This window comes from Marmota marmota, unplaced genomic scaffold (genome assembly GCF_001458135.2).
Source record: "Marmota marmota marmota unplaced genomic scaffold, marMar, whole genome shotgun sequence".
NCBI lineage: Eukaryota > Metazoa > Chordata > Mammalia > Rodentia > Sciuridae > Marmota > Marmota marmota.
The window spans coordinates 40,504,807-40,522,242 of record NW_026000016.1 but is presented as its reverse complement, the minus strand read 5'-3'; the positions used below and the strand labels follow the sequence as shown (position 1 = coordinate 40,522,242).

The 17,436-nt window shown below is 52.3% G+C and overlaps 1 protein-coding gene across 1 annotated transcript in view; it reads left to right on the top strand.

Annotated features, from left to right (window-relative positions):
• Mfsd4a (major facilitator superfamily domain containing 4A) overlaps positions 1 to 17,436 on the top strand; it is a 30,332-nt gene continuing 12,896 nt past the window's right edge. Inside the window, exons 1-6 of the mRNA XM_015483345.2 lie at positions 1 to 239; positions 11,025 to 11,223; positions 11,931 to 12,191; positions 14,640 to 14,808; positions 15,219 to 15,334; positions 16,522 to 16,695. Coding sequence (XP_015338831.2) covers positions 11,128 to 11,223; positions 11,931 to 12,191; positions 14,640 to 14,808; positions 15,219 to 15,334; positions 16,522 to 16,695 — 816 coding nt within the window. The 5' untranslated portion in view covers positions 1 to 239; positions 11,025 to 11,127. The remainder of the gene's footprint in view (positions 240 to 11,024; positions 11,224 to 11,930; positions 12,192 to 14,639; positions 14,809 to 15,218; positions 15,335 to 16,521; positions 16,696 to 17,436) is intronic.

Genomic DNA, 17,436 nt, shown 5'->3' with positions numbered 1-17,436 from the left:
GCCGAGGCCAGGGGCTGCGACGGCCGCGTGTCGGAGCTGCTCCGCCGCAACCTGCAGCCCACGCTCACCTACTGGAGCGTCTTCTTCAGCTTCGGCCTGTGCATCGCCTTCCTGGGGCCCACGCTGCTGGACCTGCGCTGCCAGACGCACAGCTCCCTGCCCCAGATCTCCTGGGTCTTCTTCTCGCAGCAGCTCTGCCTCCTGCTGGGCAGCGCCCTCGGGGGCGTCTTCAAGAGGACGTGAGTGCCTCGCCCGCGCGCCCCAACTCGTGGCCCCAGGTCTGTCCGCGACCTCCCTTCCCTGCCCCCCGCCTCATGGCTGCCCCTGCAGCCGCAGGCTGCCAGTCGCTCCCACCTTCTGGCTGGCGGCGACCACCTTACCCAGCTCTGCCAGCTGTGCCGGCCCTCGCCCAACAGCTGCCTTCCTCCCCCACCCCAGCTCTCCCCCGGAAAACTCTAGGGACTGAAGGTGACTTCTGGATTATTTATTTGTCTTTGCTTACCCCTGTAAGAGGGTAAAACCAGCCCTCATCCGCTCCCCCCAACCCAGCCCGTGGGCAGAGGAGTGATGGAGTTTGCAGAGGTGGGGAGGGACCCCTCTTGCGCAGCTTGTCTGAGGTTTGTCGGTGGCCCCAGCTGCCCGGGAGCAGGAAAGGGGGTGCAGTTGGCAGTGAGGTGGAAAAACAGAGGGACTGCCAGCTCAGGGGCAGTGCTGGTTGCCAGGGCTGGCCTGTGGTTTGACCAGGTGCCCGGGGTGACTACACTCACAGCTCCACATCGGTTGACGGCCATCTACCCAGGTGGCTACGGGGCTGGTGGGTTGGTTCTATGTGGTGGCCCCTGAGGGAGCCAGGACATGGTTACTGCTTGGCCCCTGAAGTCAGAGCCCTTCTGTCTCTGAGAACACACACTGACGCATTGGTGAGGCCAGGTAGAAAGGCCCAGAGCCTCATCCATAACTTGGTAAAGTGATCCTCCTAGCTGGTGCCAAGGTCCCCTCCAGTCCTACTCCCATGTTACTCCTCCCTGACCTCTGCAGAAGTACAGAGCTCTGGACTTTCCCTGGCCTAGTGCCCAGTGATGCCCCTTTGAATGCCACTGTAAAGACTCCTTCTCCTGGCTCATTGGACAGGACCACCTGTACCAGGCCTTTCTGGAAGGACAGCAGGATTGACTGCCTACAACTGGGAAAACAGACCCAGAGCCAGGGAATAGGTGACTTCACACCAGACACTGCTGTCCGATTTCCCTAGTCCCCCCTCCTGACTGAGTGGTTTCCTGGATTGCAGGGACTCCAGCAGGCAGCTGGCCTGGGAACAGAACCACAGTTGGGCTATCCCTGAGAAACCTCTGGAGGGGCCCTTCTGAGCCAAGAGCTCTTGCCCTCTGGCTCACTCCTAGGAGTGTGCAGAAGGGTGAGTTTTCCTCTGCACCTCACTTCCAGAGTTGATGGAGAGAAGAATTATAGGTGTCAGTGCAGGGGGACCCTAGTTTAAGCCACCTACACTTACTCATCATTAGCAATGAGGGAGTGATTAGCCCCGTTTTCCCCCAAACCCTCTTTAAACCAAAGAATTCTGCTTTTAAGAACCAAATCTTGGGCTGGGGTTGTGGCTCAGTGGTAGAGCGCTTGCCTAGCATGTGTGAGGTAATGGGCTTGATCCTCAGCACCACATCAAAATAAATAAATAAAATAAAGGTATAGTGTTCATCTACAACAAAAAGAAAAAAAAAAAAACCCAAATCTCAGCCAGGTGTGGTAGTGCCTGCCTGTAATCCCAGCCTACTTGGGAGGTTGAGGCAGGAGGATTGCAAGTTCAAGGTCAGCCTGGGCAATTTAGATCCTGTCTTGAAATTAAAAATAAAAAGGGAGCTTGGAGTGGAGCCCAGTGGTAGAGTAGCCCTGGGTTCAATCCCCAGTACTAAATAAATAAAGAAATAAATAATAAGTCTCCTTATGTACACCACTAGTTTTCACGGGTTTTGAATAAGATTAGATGTATAGGAGATTCAGAAAACTTCAAGAAAAAGCTCAAGATCCATTCTACCTAGAAATTTAATCAGAAATGAAGAGAGAGTATCTCTAAATCTGAGAGGTATTGTGTTGTGTTTTCAGTATTCTGACTTACGCGCTTTCTTACCTGGAATGTTTTAGGAATATGTATAGTTCAAAAGACAGGAAGGCGAAAGGACATAATTCTAAGTGACAGGTTGGCAGGCCTGCTTTTGTGACATGAGCAGAGATGTACACCCAACTGGGTCATCTCTTCCTGGCTAGTTTTGTGCAGTGGCTCTTACTCAATTGGGGCTCTCTAAACAGGCAACAGAGAGGGTCCTGCCGAGAAAATAGACTCACAGAAAAGAAACTCAATAATGGTAACAATAATATTGAACTTTACTCCATGCCAGGCATTATTAGTACTTTACTTGTATCAGTCTATTTAATTTTCACCACAACTCTACAAAATAGTACTTTTTCTCCATGTTATATATGGAAGCTGAAGCACAGAGAGGTTAAGAAACTTGCCCCACATCACATAGTTATTAAGAAGAGACGTAGCTAGGATTTGTACCTCGGTATTTGACTTTAGAACTAATACTTTGGCAGTGGCTTGATGAAGCAGTCAACATCAATTCTATGGAGGAGGCATAGGCATGAGATGAGTATCCCTGTGAATCTTCATAGATTGAGCATTTCTGGACTCTGGCAGCTCCTGGGAAGCCAATGGTAGGCCTCTGGGGCTTCTTGCTGGGATCTCTGAGAATGAGATAGGTCCTATCAGTGGTTCAAGTTTAAGTTCTGAACTTCAGTCCTCCTACTCCAAACATAAAATGTCACAAAGAACTCTTTCCTTCAGTGAAAAGCAAAAAAGCAGACTTCCAGTCGAAATGGGGGGATGCAACCCTAAGTCTAGTCAAGCACCTAGCTCCCTTGGGGTAGTTCTCAAGGTAGCCCCCCACCCCCAAATAAACAGTGCCTCTGTCAGCCTTGCACCAGTCTCTAACATTGCTGCCACAGCCTTGCCTCAGTTGAAATGCTAATACCCCCGCAAGTGCTTTTCAGCTTAAGTGATTACCAGCCAGTGCGCCAGGCTGGCACTCAGGAGTGGGGGATTCGTTTAACAAATCTTCAAGGGCCAGCTGTTGCGAGGGCGCAGAGGAAAGTGACGAATGACACATCAGAGAGTCAGGCATCACCTCCTTCTCTGGGCTCTGCACAGGGCTTGCCTACTACTTAGCCCAAAATGAGGACCCTGGACTGGAGGCGCCTTCTGGATGCCTCCCAGGGCAGGCAGTGGAGGGGCAGCGCCTGCAGAGCTGGGATGCCCAGGAGGACTTGAGCCCCTCTCTGCTCAAGGTAGCACCAACCTTTCTCTGTCTCTGTCTCTCTGTCTCTGAGGCTTCTAGCATAGACAGAGACCTTGAAAGAGGTCACCACATGCAGACCTGGAGGGAGGAAGAAGGGTGCAGTTACAGCCATAAGAACCTGAACTAGCCCGTCCTTAGGAAAATCTTGCTTAGCACAAGAAGGAAACCTTTCAGAAGAGAGAAAGAAAAGCTACCTGTTGGCAGGTGAAGAGGCCTGTGCTTTATCACACAGGACAGGGAAAGGGCACTTAGACGGAAGGCACAGGTTTTCCCAGGTTTCTTGTGGACCTGTCCAACCACTCTGGGCAGCTGAGAACTTCTCTTATCTCGGAGTTATTGGAGCAGATAAGTGACTTTCATAGCTTCCCCAGCCTTTTCCCAGCCTCCTCTGGCCTCTCCCCTGTCAATACCATCTGAATTGAAGGCTTGTCAAAGTCTTCCCTTTGCCCTATTCACTCTTGCCTCAGCCACCTCCCCCACCACCTCTCTCTCTCCAATTCCTTCTAGTCTGCAAGTACTGCCTGCCCCAAACCCAGCTCTGTCTGTCCTCCTGCCCCTTGTAACAAACCCATTCTTCACACCCCATTTAAGCAATTTTGAGATCTGCCCCACAAATTTCTGGCTCCCTGCTGTGCCCAGAACACAACCCAATCCAGTTCCCCTCTGAGCTGGGCTTTGGTTGACCTCCCATCCAGAAACCTTTTGCCTGTCCCTTCATGGCTTCTCTGCCTTTCAGCCTGTCCTAGATCCATGCCAGAGCCTCCTGGGAGCCCAGCACCAGATATGGTGGTTGTTTTAAAAACCTACCTCAACATAGTCACCATAGGACCCAGCAGCTCCACGTGTAGGTATATACTCAAGAGAAATGAAAGCATGTATCCACACAAAAATTTGCATATGAATGTTCATAGCAGCATTATTCATAATAGTCAATAAGTGAAATCAACCAAATACCCAAGAGTAGATGGGTGGATAAATAATATGTGGCAATGGGGTACCATTAAGCCATTATGCTAAATGAGAGACCGGTCACAAAAGACCACAGAGTATATGATTCCACTTATGTGAAATGCCCAGAATGGGGGAATAAGTCGTCACAGAGCATTGGTTACAGTTGCCTAGGGCAGGAGGTGGTGTGGAGAGGGGTGAGGGGGTGACTGCTAACGGATATGGGTTTTTCCTTCTGAGATGACCCAAGTGGTGATGGTTTCACAACTCAGAACATGATCAAAACCATGGAATTGTATCCTTAAGTGTACAATTTTAAGCTGGGTGTGGTGGATTACACACACATGTAATCCCAGGAACTCAGGAGACTAAGGCAGGAGGATCACAAGTTCAAAGCCAGCCTGGGTAAATTAGCGAGATACTGTCTCAAAATAAAACTTTAAGGAAAGGGTTGGATGTAGGTCAATGGTAGGACACTTGCCTAGTATATAGTAGGCTTTGGGTTCAAATCCCAGTAACACACACACACACACACACACACACACACAATTTGAATTTTATAGTATATAAATTATATATCAATTTTTTCATTTAAAAAAACCTCAAAACTCATTCTGTCTATTAATTCACTCATTGAACATCTCTCTCTGGAGCCAGACCCTGTTTCAGAGGTGAACATGCCAGACAAGGCCCCTGCTTTTATGGAGCTTATGTTCTGAAGGGCAATTTTAGGTGGTGAGATAAAGGAAATGAAGCAGGACAGGGAGGAAGAGTGGCAGAGAAGGAGCCTATTTTAGCTGAGTGCTCAAAGAAGGCCTCTCTGAGCAGGTGATATTAAAGCCGATACCTGAATGAACAGAGATAGCCAGGCGTGCAAAGAGTGGGGTGGGGTGGGGGTGGCCTGGCAGACAGATGCAAGTTCAAGAAGGTCTAAGGTGCACATCCCTTTGGCCCAGCACCCCAGTCTGCCCTGCACAGGGACATTGTCATGCACAGGGTGCAGCCCTAGGCTGGGTCTAACAGGGCCGTCAGGCTTGTGTGCCCCTCTCCTGACTCCCCCCAGCCTCAATCCTAGCCCCTGAAAAAGGTGAGATGTCACTATGGAGTCTGGGATGACTGAGTTGGGAGGGAAGCCTCCTCTCTTCTTCGCCATCATTCTAGCTTGAGATAGAATCATTAAGATGTCCTAGCTCCTTGGGGGTCCCTGCCTCCTGGTTTCTTGTCCATGAATCCCATGCCATCTCATCCAGGAGCTGTCTGCCCCTTTGGGAATGGATAGGGGCTGGGCTTCTGATTGCTCTACAGTTCTGCTGTCCTTCTCCCCTGGTCCTTCAAAGAAGAAACTGTCCAACTGAGCAGGGAAGGAGGAAGGAAGATGTTGAGCACCCTTGCTGTCTAGTGGGAGCCCCTGAGCAAAAGCGTAGGTGAATGTCAGTGCCTCCAGACCCTGGGGCTGCCCAGATGGTTTGGGGCTGGGCCTCAGCAGCAGTCTTCCTCACTCTGGGGTGGAGGGCAAGAATGGGGGACTGGCACCTAACTGCCCAGACCTCTTCTTATTTGGAGACATTCAGTCCCTCCTCTTTGCACAGAACCAGGTGACAAAGCAGGTGCCCCAAGCAGGTCCAAGTCAAGGTGGCCACGTATCTATCTGGGGAAGGCAGAACACCTGGGCTGAGAAGGGTCAGCACTGTCCTTAAGGTCACACAGCAGACACAGCCAGGCAGGCACCTCCAGCAGAGCCACAACTAGACTGGGAGAGAGAGGACCCTGGCTCCCCCACATTTGCACCTTCTGTGTGAAGACATTAGTAAGCACCTTGGTCATCGCCCAGACATAGGTTTCCGAGACTGTCCAGGCTGTTTCTGGGCTTCCCTAGAAACACTGGTCTTGTGGGGGAATAAAGGTTCTCCTCTAATAGGCCTGAGTTAACCTCTGAACCCAGGGCCAGGGAAAGGAAGGTCAATGACACTCTGTTGGGCTTTGCCTGGATTGGGTCCCATGTCCCAGCTCTCTTCTACTGCATGCTTTTGCCCTGCCTGGACCTCAGTTTCCTGATTTGCTGGTAGAACTCTTAGGTCCTTGCTGCCCCTGTAGTTGGGATGTTGTGTAGAGGTGAGTAGGGAACAAGGGACAGTTTCAGGTCTCTCTCACAGATCCTGGATCATTATCTCAGAGTCGCCACAGGTGCAGGTGCAGAGGTAGGCTTGGGGGAGACCCAGGGGTCTATGCCCAGCATTGACCTTTAGTGAGCTCAGGGGTGGGGTGGTGAGCACTGCCCAGCAGCCTTGGAGGAGGCTATGTGGGTATAGCAGAGGGAAACTGAGGCTCAGAGGGCTAAATATTAAGTGACTTGCCCTAAACCATATTCCAGGAAGGACAGAGGTGGGCCTAGAAGCTAGTATTCTGACTATAAATCCCACTACATTCTTGATGCCAAAACTCTTTTCACATTCTTATTCCATAATTTCCAATTACCCACATTCCTGGAAGGGGCATGGACCAAGTCATTTAAAAAGGCAATAAATGTCTTTCAGTCTGGATCTGGGACTTCTTTTTTTCTTGGCAACAATATATCATTTTAAAGAAATTTGTTCAGACTGATTTTTGGAATGCTCAGGCACAGCCCTGCTGAAGCAACTGTGAAGGGTGGGCAGTCTGGGATCAAAAAACAAGATTTTTTGTGATACATATGTCCCTATTTGTTTAGAACAGGTCTCCACCCCCCAAGAACCCAGGCCCAATAAGGGCTCATCCCTCCCAGCCCCAGTTGTAGGTGTCAGACTCAAATCACAGCCTGACTCCTGTCAGGAAGCACAGTGAGAGCATTTCCAAAGCCTGCTCCTTCTGTCACTGGCCCTGGGGACCAAAAAAAAAAAAAGCCCCCTGTGGACATTTCATGTTCTTCTTAAGAATGACAAAGTGGGCCAGACATGATAGCTCACACCTGTAATTCCTGTAATTCCAGGGAGGTTGAGGCAGGAGGGTTGCAAATTAAAGACCAGCCTGAGCAACTTAGTGAGACCCTATCTCAAAATAAAAAAATAAAATAAAAAGGGTTGGGGATGTGGTTCAGTGATTAAGCACCTCTGGGTTCAATCCTTGGTACAAAAGGAAAATTAAAAAAAAAAAAAAAAAAAAAAGAATGACAAAGTGAGCATTTGTCAGTACACACCAAAAAAATGACAAGCTGAGCTGGATCTGGTAATGCGCACCTGACATCCCAGTGCCTTGGGAGGCCGAGACAGAAAAATCAGGTCTGCCTGAGCAAATTAGTGAGACCCTGTCTCAAAATGAAAAAGGATGAGGTTGTAACACAGTGGTGGAGTGCTTGCCTGGGATGTAAGAGACCCTGGGTTCAATCTGAAATAGAAGGGAGGAAGGGAGGGAGGAAGGGAGGGAGGGAGGGATGGAGGAAGGGAGGGAGGAAGGAAGGAAGGAAGGAAGGATCTTCCACTGTTCTACTCAGGACCTTCCTGGCAGTCCATCCCGACATTATTCTTTATCTTTCTGTCACCATCACCCCCATCAAATAATCTAATAAAAATCCTCCTTCAGCCTCCAGACAGTTCTTTTTCCCCAGGTCATCCCACGTGGAGTGGGAGGAAAGCCCTCGGGCACTGTTCCCATTCCAAGTAGCACCACCCAGGAGCCTGGATAGAGCACCTTCTCAGTGCCGCGCCTGGTGCCAGGCTGCGGCAGGAAGCTTGCTGGGGGTAGGGTGGGCAGCCATTGCAGTCTTAGGCATTTAGAGCTGTGAAGACACCAGCAGGCGCATGTTCTAGAGGCTACAGCTGCTCCCTGTTGCTTTCTAACCCTGCCGTTCAAGTCTCTGAAGAATCTAGCTTCTGCTTTCAGCTGGCCCACAGCCCCTCTAGCATGGCTGGGTCCGTGGCCCAACACCTGCCCCTTACACGCACCCGCACACATATAGACACTCTCCTCCATGGAAAAACAGCCTGCCAGGGGGAATTTAAAGCCAAAAGACCTGGGTTGGAGTCTGGCTCTGTCAGCTACTTGTTTAGCTAGGTTCACTCATGGGTCAAATGGGCAGGATCACAAAGTCAGTCTCATAGCATCTTTTGTCCACTGAATGTCCTGGGTAATGTAAACAGACTTTAGTGGCTCTCTCGTAAATGGTAACTAGTTATTATCCATTATTTATTTTTTTACACCTCCCGCACTTTCCTCCCATCTCAGTTTACTGATCCCAGGTCCCATTTCCTCAAGACTTTACTACAGGACCAGTTGTGGCACTTAACCCTTTCGTGGTTGGTTTTTGGTCTTGTGATGCTGGAGGTGGAAACTCAGGCATGCTAAGCACATGTTCCACCCCTGGGCTGCACCCCAGTCCTCACTCAGGATTATTAAAGCAATAATGAGAACGTGTTAATTCTTTTATATATATATATATATATNAGATTGGCTTATGGCATATTTCACTGCTGAATCAACATTGCTTGTTTCATCGTCTGTCTCCTTCAGTACAGTGTAAGCTCCACGAAGGCTTGGCTTAGTCCTTAGAGCGCCCAAGTCCTGCCTGTGCCCTGACCAACGCCTGTGTGCAGTAGGTGCTCAGTAAGCATTCATGTGAATGTATACGTTCAAATCCAGGTTTTACCTTCATCTTTCCAATCTCATAAAGATCATATGTGAAGAGCTTTTTCAAGAGAAACTATGACTATGAAATAGAAGATAAAGTTTCCTGTCTTCTAACAACATTTTTTTAAATATAAAAGAATATAAAAGCCCCCCGCCTTTATATATATATATATATATATATATATATATATATATATATATATATATATACTGGGGATCGAACCCAGGGGCTTTCAACCACTGAGCCACATCCCCAGCCCTTTTTAATATTTTATTTAGAGACAGGGTCTCACTGAGTTGCTAAGGCTGGCTTTGAAATCGCGATCCTTCTGCTCAGCCTCCCCAGCCCCTGGGATTACACAGCACACCTGGCTGAGAATGTGTTAACTCTTCAAAGAGAGTGTTTGCACTTGACTTGGGACAACTCTGCTTTACTTCCAAGTGTGTGAGGGGAGATCTTGTGCTGAGTACTGGGGTCCATGGAGGGAAGCTCGAGGTGCACATAGGAGATTCTCTTGCTCTCTCTGAAGTCGCCATCCGGGAGTTTGCCTAGTCTATTCTGTTCAGGCCAAGGAAGGGGAAAAAGAGGGAGTCGTTAGGAGAGGTCCGCCATTGTTATCAGCCCACAGTGCGCCTTGGCAACCCCTCTGAACTGGGTGCCAAGAGCAGGCAAATGAGATGTGGCAGCAGCAGCGCAGGAAGCAGAAGCACACGGAAGCATGGTGAGCGTCACAGGGAGGTGGCAGGGGCAGCCTGGCCAGGCTGCCAGGGCTGGCGACTGCCTGAGCAGGCGCCCCAGGGAGAGCCAGAGGAGTTAGGAGGGACCTGCACAGGCCTCCCACCTCATAGCCTGCCTTCCGTCCATTTCCTCCTAACACGGGCCTAGAAGTGGCATCCCCACCCCACCCCCACGCCCTCCCCAAATTCTGAGCTGGGAACACTCTGGGGTCAAAACAGTAATCTCCCCAGCAGATCAGCCTGGAAACAAGAAATGAGAAAATAACAAAATAAGGAACTGCTGCTATCAGCAGAGCTCTTCTGATAAAGGATTTAATCAGATATGGGGCCAGATGAGAGGACGGGGAGCTACCAGGATCAGAGAGAAGCTCTGGCAAAAGACACAGGCTGCAGGGTTGCGGGGGGCCTCCCCAGTCTCTTCAGCATGCTGGACACCCGGAGGGGTCTTCTTGCACCCCAACCCTCCAGTTTTTCATAATCTGAGAAAGTTTCTCCACAACCTTTTAGAAACTTCTTGCTGGCCAGGCTTCTCCCACACATGTTAGCCTCTCAGGCTGGTCCCTGAAAATATGAGTCTTTAGTCCTTTTTCTGAGAATCTGGTTATTGAATAGAATTGTCCCAAAGACCTTGACAGAGCCTTAGAGGCCCCATTTATTCATACTTTGCTGATGGAACAGGCCCCCAGCACACCTGCCATGGGCTGTTCTGTTATCTGAAGACAGGGAGGATCACCCAGGTCACCACTCAGACCGGTTTCAGTAGGGATAACCTCAGGTCCTTCCTTCCTCCCTTCCAGACAGTAGCCAGGCACAGGGCTCATGACCTGTGCCACCTGAGGAGTCACCAAGTGGCCTAAACACCAGGTTGTGGGCTTTGGTTCTGGTGGCTCAGGTCAGCGCCTGGAAGGAAAGGCCCCTCTGCCCATTTCTAGGAGGAATGCACACCTCTCCCCTGGGCAAGAGGAGGCTCAGCTCAGGAACTTCTAGGATCAGATCGGAGGCCCACCTTGGGCTACAGGCATATGGCGGCACCCTTTCCTCACCATACTCACAGCAGCTTGCCTGAGAGGGATGGAAAATAGTAAGCAATTTAAGCAACTTGAAACTGTTTCTGAGTACAATGACAGCAGTTAGTCTTTTTCTACAGTCTCTTGAGTCCTCACAGCACCCTGAGGAGACAGGCACGCTCAACAGCTTGCCCACACGCACAGGTGGTGGGCCAGAGCTTCCTCAGCTTCCTTCCCTTGCTACCAAGTAGATAGGGAAGTGCCAGGGCTTCTCAAGACCACCCAGCCAGTGGAGGACAAGGACACAGGTGCCCCATTGAAGGCTCTGGGTCCCTCCACTGACTCCGCCCCTCCCTTGCCCCAGCCTGGCCCAGTCCTTATGGGCCCTCTTTACCTCTACTCTGGCCATCTCTCTGGTGTTTGTCGTCATCCCCTTCTGCCGAGATGTGAAGGTGTTGGCCTCGGTCATGGCGCTGGCGGGCTTGGCCATGGGCTGCATCGACACGGTGGCCAACATGCAGCTGGTGAGAATATACCAGAAGGACTCGGCTGTCTTCCTCCAGGTGAGCCCAGCCAGCAGGTATGGGGTTGGGTGGCGGGTGGAGCACAAGAGCTCCCTGTGCCTGGTCCCTCTCTGCCAGCCCCATGTCCTAAGAAGCTTTCCCTCTGGGCAAGGGTGGTGACTCAGCCCGGCGTGACCACTTACCAGTGGGCCACACCTGCAGTCACTCAATCCTCTGGGCTTGGGTTTCCTCATCTGTGAAGTGGGTCATGATCTCTATCTGCCACGCAAGGTTGTCACGGGAACCCCAGAGCTAACAAGAGCAAGTTCTTTGTGAATTGGAAAAGGGTGATGGAGGGCCGGCCCGTTTGCTCTCCGGACCCCTTCTCTGCCTTCTCCACCTTCCCTCGCTCCTCCCATTTTCTTCTTTCTCCTCCCAGACACCAGGATCCCATCCAGAGCTGCCTCGGTGTCCTCTTCCCTGTAGGATGTTGGCTGGTGGATTCAACAGCCCCAGCGAGGGGTTGATTGGGGAAGGAAGAAAGAGGGAGGGAGGGGATTGGCCTCTGTAACCCCGGTTATCCCAGCCCAGGGGTGGTGAGAGCCAGGCTCCACCCCGCCCTCTTTCACCTTTCCTGCTTCCCAGTCCTTCTTCCTCCCCGATCTGGGGCTGGGCAATGGCACCAGGTGCGGTCAGAGGGGGAGGTGGAAGCCCAGGCCATGGCTTCCTGGGCCAGAAGACTGAGCCACACCCCGACCCACCCACAGGTGCTCCATTTCTTTGTGGGCTTTGGTGCTCTGCTGAGCCCCCTGATCGCAGACCCCTTCCTGTCTGAGGCCAACTGCTTTCCTGCCAATAGCACAGCAAACACCACCACCAGAAGCCACCTGTTCCACGCCTCCCAGATCCTGGGCCTGCACCATGCAAAAGCCCAGCCTGGGTCCAACCAGACAGTCCCTGGGCTGCCCCCAAAGGGCGGGACTGAGGTTCGAGTGTCCTACGCCTTCTGGATCATGGCCCTTATCAATGTGAGTGTCGCCGGGACAGGCTGGGTGAGGAGCTAGTGGACAGTCCACACCTCCTGGTCCATCCAGCTTCCACTGCAGATTCTGAGAAACATGCTGGGGCGGAGGGGTGCAGCCGGGAGACAGAGGGTGGGAGAGCTGAGCCCCCTGGATTGGCCTCTGGATTGCAGTTCTCAAGGAAGGTGGGCAGTGAGCCAGCGAAGCAGACCTGGAAGAGACCATGCCAACGCTGGGTTCCTCTCTGGGGTCCTTCATCATGGGGGGAATCTCCTGTGCCCCGCTGTTAGGGTCTCCTCTGACAGCCGTGGGAGGGACAAGATGACTTCTGAGGGGCATTGCCTATGGTGTGGGCAGAGAGAGACCACCCCTCTTGCCGCGTCAGATACCCAGTTTCCACTGCAGCCCCAGACAAACCAGCCGTTCCTCAGGGCTTCATCGGGAAGCCTCCTCTGGTACTCTGCAACCCAGGAGGTTCCCCTTAGCATCCCCCATGGAGTAGAGAGCAGATCCCCACCCCCACCCCAGTCTTGGGAAAGACAATCCAGAAACACCAGAGCTGCCTGACCTCCTGGCTCAGGCCTAGCATGGAGCCTGGGGTGGGGAGTGTTCCAGGTGGTCATTGGCCCGCTTATGGGACAAGGACCCTGAGTGGTTTGCCACTCTGATGTAGAGCCTCTCTCTGAACTAAGCAGGGTTGGCTCTTCAGAGACAGCTGCTGCTCCAGAGCCTCAGTGACACAATACATGTAGCACTGGAAGTGGCCCTGAGCACTGAGCACGGCACCACAGCAGGTGTCCCACCCTAACTGGCTCAAGGCCCTGAGCAGGGGACAGTAAGATGCCAGGTGGAGCTGGAAGCCCCTGCTCCCACCTCCCGGCAGAGACCTACTGCCCACCCCCCTGGTCACCGTGGCCTTGGACCTCCTTTCACTGCCTGGAATCTTCTCGGGGGTCTCAGCAGCATACCCCTCGCCCTCCACTTCCTTTCCTGTTCATGCTATCCACTGTTTTGGAACAATGCAGATTTGGACCTGTGTCTTCCAAGGGGTCCCTGTGACGGGAAGGATCAAGGACAGGGACGGGGAGCCCAAAGGCCCTGCCCAAGCACAGGGTCTGTTCTTTCTTGCCCTGTGAGGTGCGGACTGGAGGCAGTTAGTTTGCTACAGGATTTTGGGATTTTCCCATTGGTTTATGTCGGAACCAGCCCTCCACAGAAGAGAACTTGGTGGTGCTTGCACATGGGACACCCTCCCTCACACGGAGGCACACCCTACCTGGCACTAGCAGGCATTAGCAGGCTTTCAAGGTGGTGCTGCCTTCCCTGAATGGGATTCTTCTGAAAATTGGGTGCGATCCTCCCAGCACCCACCTCCCTGGAAGGCCCCACCTGAGCGATCACGCCTCTCGCCGGCTGTTTCTCCTTGGCCTTCACCCAGGCATTCTGCCACTGCAGGCCTCTGTGTGGGTTTCCTGTTTCCCCCAGCAGACTGGAGGAAGGGCCGTCTCCCCCATCAGGCCCGGGACTCCATGAGGGCGGGGCTGTGTCTCTTCCCACCCAGGCCCCATTTGCTACTTTACAGCTGCCAGGGACTGTCTGACCTTGACTTGCTTTTGAATATGCAGAAGGTCTCTCAAGGTCACATAGGGAGAGGTCAGTAGAGTGTGGAGTGGATTTTTTCTTTCAGGCTGGCATGAGCCAGTCTGCCTGGGGGAGAGTGAGGGGCTCCCCCGAAGCTGTGGCTAGCTGTGCTCCCCAGCTTCTGGGAGCCTATAGCTCCTTCCTCTTCTTCCAAAGTAAATCAGGAAGGCATCAGCAGACTTGCTAGAGCACTTCCTGGCAGGGAGGGTGGCCAGACCCAGGCAAGGGCACCCGAGGGAGGCTGTGGTGGCTTCTCCAGGCAACCTCAGAAGGAGGAGACCTTTCCCATCACCCTGGGGAATCTCAGCTAGGTCCTAAGTGGCTTAGTGTAAAGAACAGAGCATCGAACACTGAGCTCACAAACATGGACTTGTAAGAACCAGATCATGTCTGTCTTCCAGTTTAAACAACAGGCTCCTGAGCACAGCTGGGTACCCTGCTAGGACATCACCTCACCCGGGCAGCCTCAGGTGGACATGGTGCCGAGCAGAATCCTGAGACCAGGTTCTGGTATAGCTCTGCCCAAGCCAGCTGCGTGACCATGACTCCCCTCTCTGGGCCTCTAGTTTATTTCCAAGGTCCCTTCCAATCCTAAGGAAGGGATAACTTTGGTCCTCAGTTGCCCCACCTGGAAACCCAGTCAGCCACCTGGTTCCTTCCACCTGGTTCCTTAGCTACCGTGGCTCCTCTGTGAGGTGGGTCCCTTGGAAAGGAGCTGTGTTCTCCCAGGACTGAGCAGAAGAGCATGGGTACCGCCCGGAGGGGTAGCAGCAGGCCTGCTGCGGGGCTGTGCTGACCTCTCCTGACCCCCAGCTTCCAGTGCCCATGGCAGTGCTGTTTCTGCTGTCCAAGGAGCGGCTGCTGACCTGCTTCTCTCAGAGGAAGCCCTTGCTCCTTCCTGCAGACGAGCTGGCCCTGGAGACTCGGCCTCCAGAGAAGGAAGATGCCTCCTCACTACCCCCGAAGTTTCAGCCATACTCAGGTGAGGCTCACAGCCTCTGAGGCTTCCCTGGTAACCCCTTCCCCAGAGATGAACCCAGATCACATGGTTAGAGAAAAAAACTTGTGACTCCAAAAACTTTGAGACAGGAGATGGAGCAACCTGGCCAAGAGAACAGGGAAGACAGACTTTGGGCTCTAATGTCCATTCTACTCAACCCTGCCTGTGTTACCTTGGGCAAGTTACTTGACCTCTCTGACCCTTGGTTCTACCAGGACTGGGAGAAGGACGGGGGATGTTCCTAACAGCTGGCTGAAAGCTGGGACAGGTGGAAGCAGTAAGGAGGCCCCTCCTGCCAGGACTCTTCTGACTGCCAGCCGCGTCCTCTGGGCATGCAAAGGGAGGGGGGCAGAAGCTGAGCCTCAGCCCTGCTCTTCCTCTGCCTCCTCCAGGGCACGAGGACCTGTTCAGCTGCTGCCAACGGAAGAACTGCCGGGGAGCCCCTTATTCTTTCTTTGCCATCCACGTCACAGCAGCCCTGGTCCTGTTCATGACGGATGGGATGACGGTGAGCCTGCCTCTGAGGCGCTCTGTCCTGGGAGGCCTCCACTCTGACACCCCCATCTGGGGATGGCACCAGAGAGGCCCATCAAGATTCCTAGAGACCTCCCTTGCAGCACAATTGATCCAAAAATTTAAATTTTGTTTTGGGTACCAGGGATTGAACTCAGGGCCACTCGACCACTGAGCCCCATCCCCAGCCCTGTTTTGTATTTTATTTAGAGACAGGGTCTCACTGAGTTGCTTAGCACCTTGCTTTTTCTGGGGCTGGCTTTGAACTTGTGATCCTCCTACCTCAGCCTCCTGAGTCACTGGGATTACAGGCATGTGCCACTATGCCAGGCCCCAACATTTAAACTTTTAAAGTCCTTGGAGACATGGTCCCCATGGTCATTCAGCATTGGTACCATGGGCTTCTGTCCTGGCTGATTGTATTTATTTTTGTCAACTCTACATAGGGGTCTATATGATTTTTCACTTATTATGTGACCCACATTTTCTTTTTTCTTTTTTTTTTTTAAAGAGGCAGATCCCTGTTCCCCTAATAGAGGTCATGCCATATGAGCTCTGGGGTGCTTGGCTTCTTGGCTGTGTTGCAAACCCACCTTCTCAAGCCAGAACTGTAAACAAGCCACAGGGAGGGCTTAGGCCCAGCTGTTCATCCCATTAGTGTGACCTCTGTTATGCTATTTAGTTCCTTTTTCCACAAAATCTTTTAGGACTAGATTAGGACACTCTTGAATGGCTGACCCATAGACTGGTTGCAATAGGGAGAACCCTCCAGAGAGAAGGCCCTAAAACACTTAATGACCTGGTGGAAAGTACTCCTGACAACTTGGTTGACTGCCAACTCTCAGGGTGACCTCGGACAAGTCACTTTTGCGACTCTCATCTATAAAATGAGAAACTTGTGCATACCTTGTTTTTAGCTAAGGAGCAATGCCCGTCTGCCTAAGTCCCATGGGGACACCCCGTGGAGATCCAGAGACATCTCTTGGGAACCTCTGAGTCTCTGCAGATGTGGCTCTAAGCCAGGTTCTGTCCTTAGCTCGGGCCTAAGTGTGCTCTGTGGTCTTGGCTCCAGGGCCTTCCCCTGCAGAGCCTCTGGGACAGGGCCAGTGAGTCCTCCCCCGCACTCCCAAGTCCGCCAGGGCCTGGACAGCATGTGCTCAACAGAGCCTGCTCTCTCCACAGGGGGCATACTCAGCCTTCGTGTATAGCTATGCAGTGGAGAAGCCGCTGTCTGTGGGACACAAGGTGGCAGGTTACCTCCCCAGCCTCTTCTGGGGCTTCATCACCCTGGGCCGGCTCATCTCCATTCCCATCTCGTCAAGAATGAGGCCAGTCACCATGGTTTTCACCAATGTGGTAAGTGGCTAAGTGGCCTCCTTCCCTTCTTAGTGACTCAGAAGAACTTGTCTACTCCTGGCCCTCCCGCTGCCCCAGAACATTTGCTCGGGATTGCACTCTGCCAACAAATGCAAAAGGAGAGGGAGGAGAGAAAGTGAGAGATGCTGGGGCGGACGGATGGGATCTGAGCAGAGCGCTCATCTGTGCTACTTTGGAAAAATCCCTTCTCCTCTGTGGGCCTCTGATTTTACACCCTTAAAAGCATTCACAGAATAGGCTTTTGGAGGCGGTGTGTGGAACAGACCCTACTGACTGCCAAGGGCACAAGGGAGGGGCGTGTTGGCCTTGGCACATCTGTTTATTATGGTGCCAGCTGGTCAGTGGTGGCCAGAGATCCCCCAGCCTTTGTAATCATTCGCCAGGCTGCACCTGGGAACTTGCATTTTGTAGCTCTCCTGTCCCGTAGGCCAGGCCTGGCATTGAGGATGACCTTTAAGGGACTGCTGTGCCTAGGAGGCAGGAGGGCTGAGCCCAGTGGTGGGTTAAGACTTGTCCTCATTGCATCCACATGACCAAGGATGACAGAGGCGTCCAGATTACAGATCCTAATGGGGCCATTTAGTCCAGCCTTCCACCAAGGCGTGAATCACCTCTGACATGCCTTCCAAGTGTTCTCCCATGACTGGGAGTGCACTCTTTTTCCAGGAAACCCAATCCACGGTAAGAAGGTACTTCTTCTGTTGAATTTCCAGCACACAG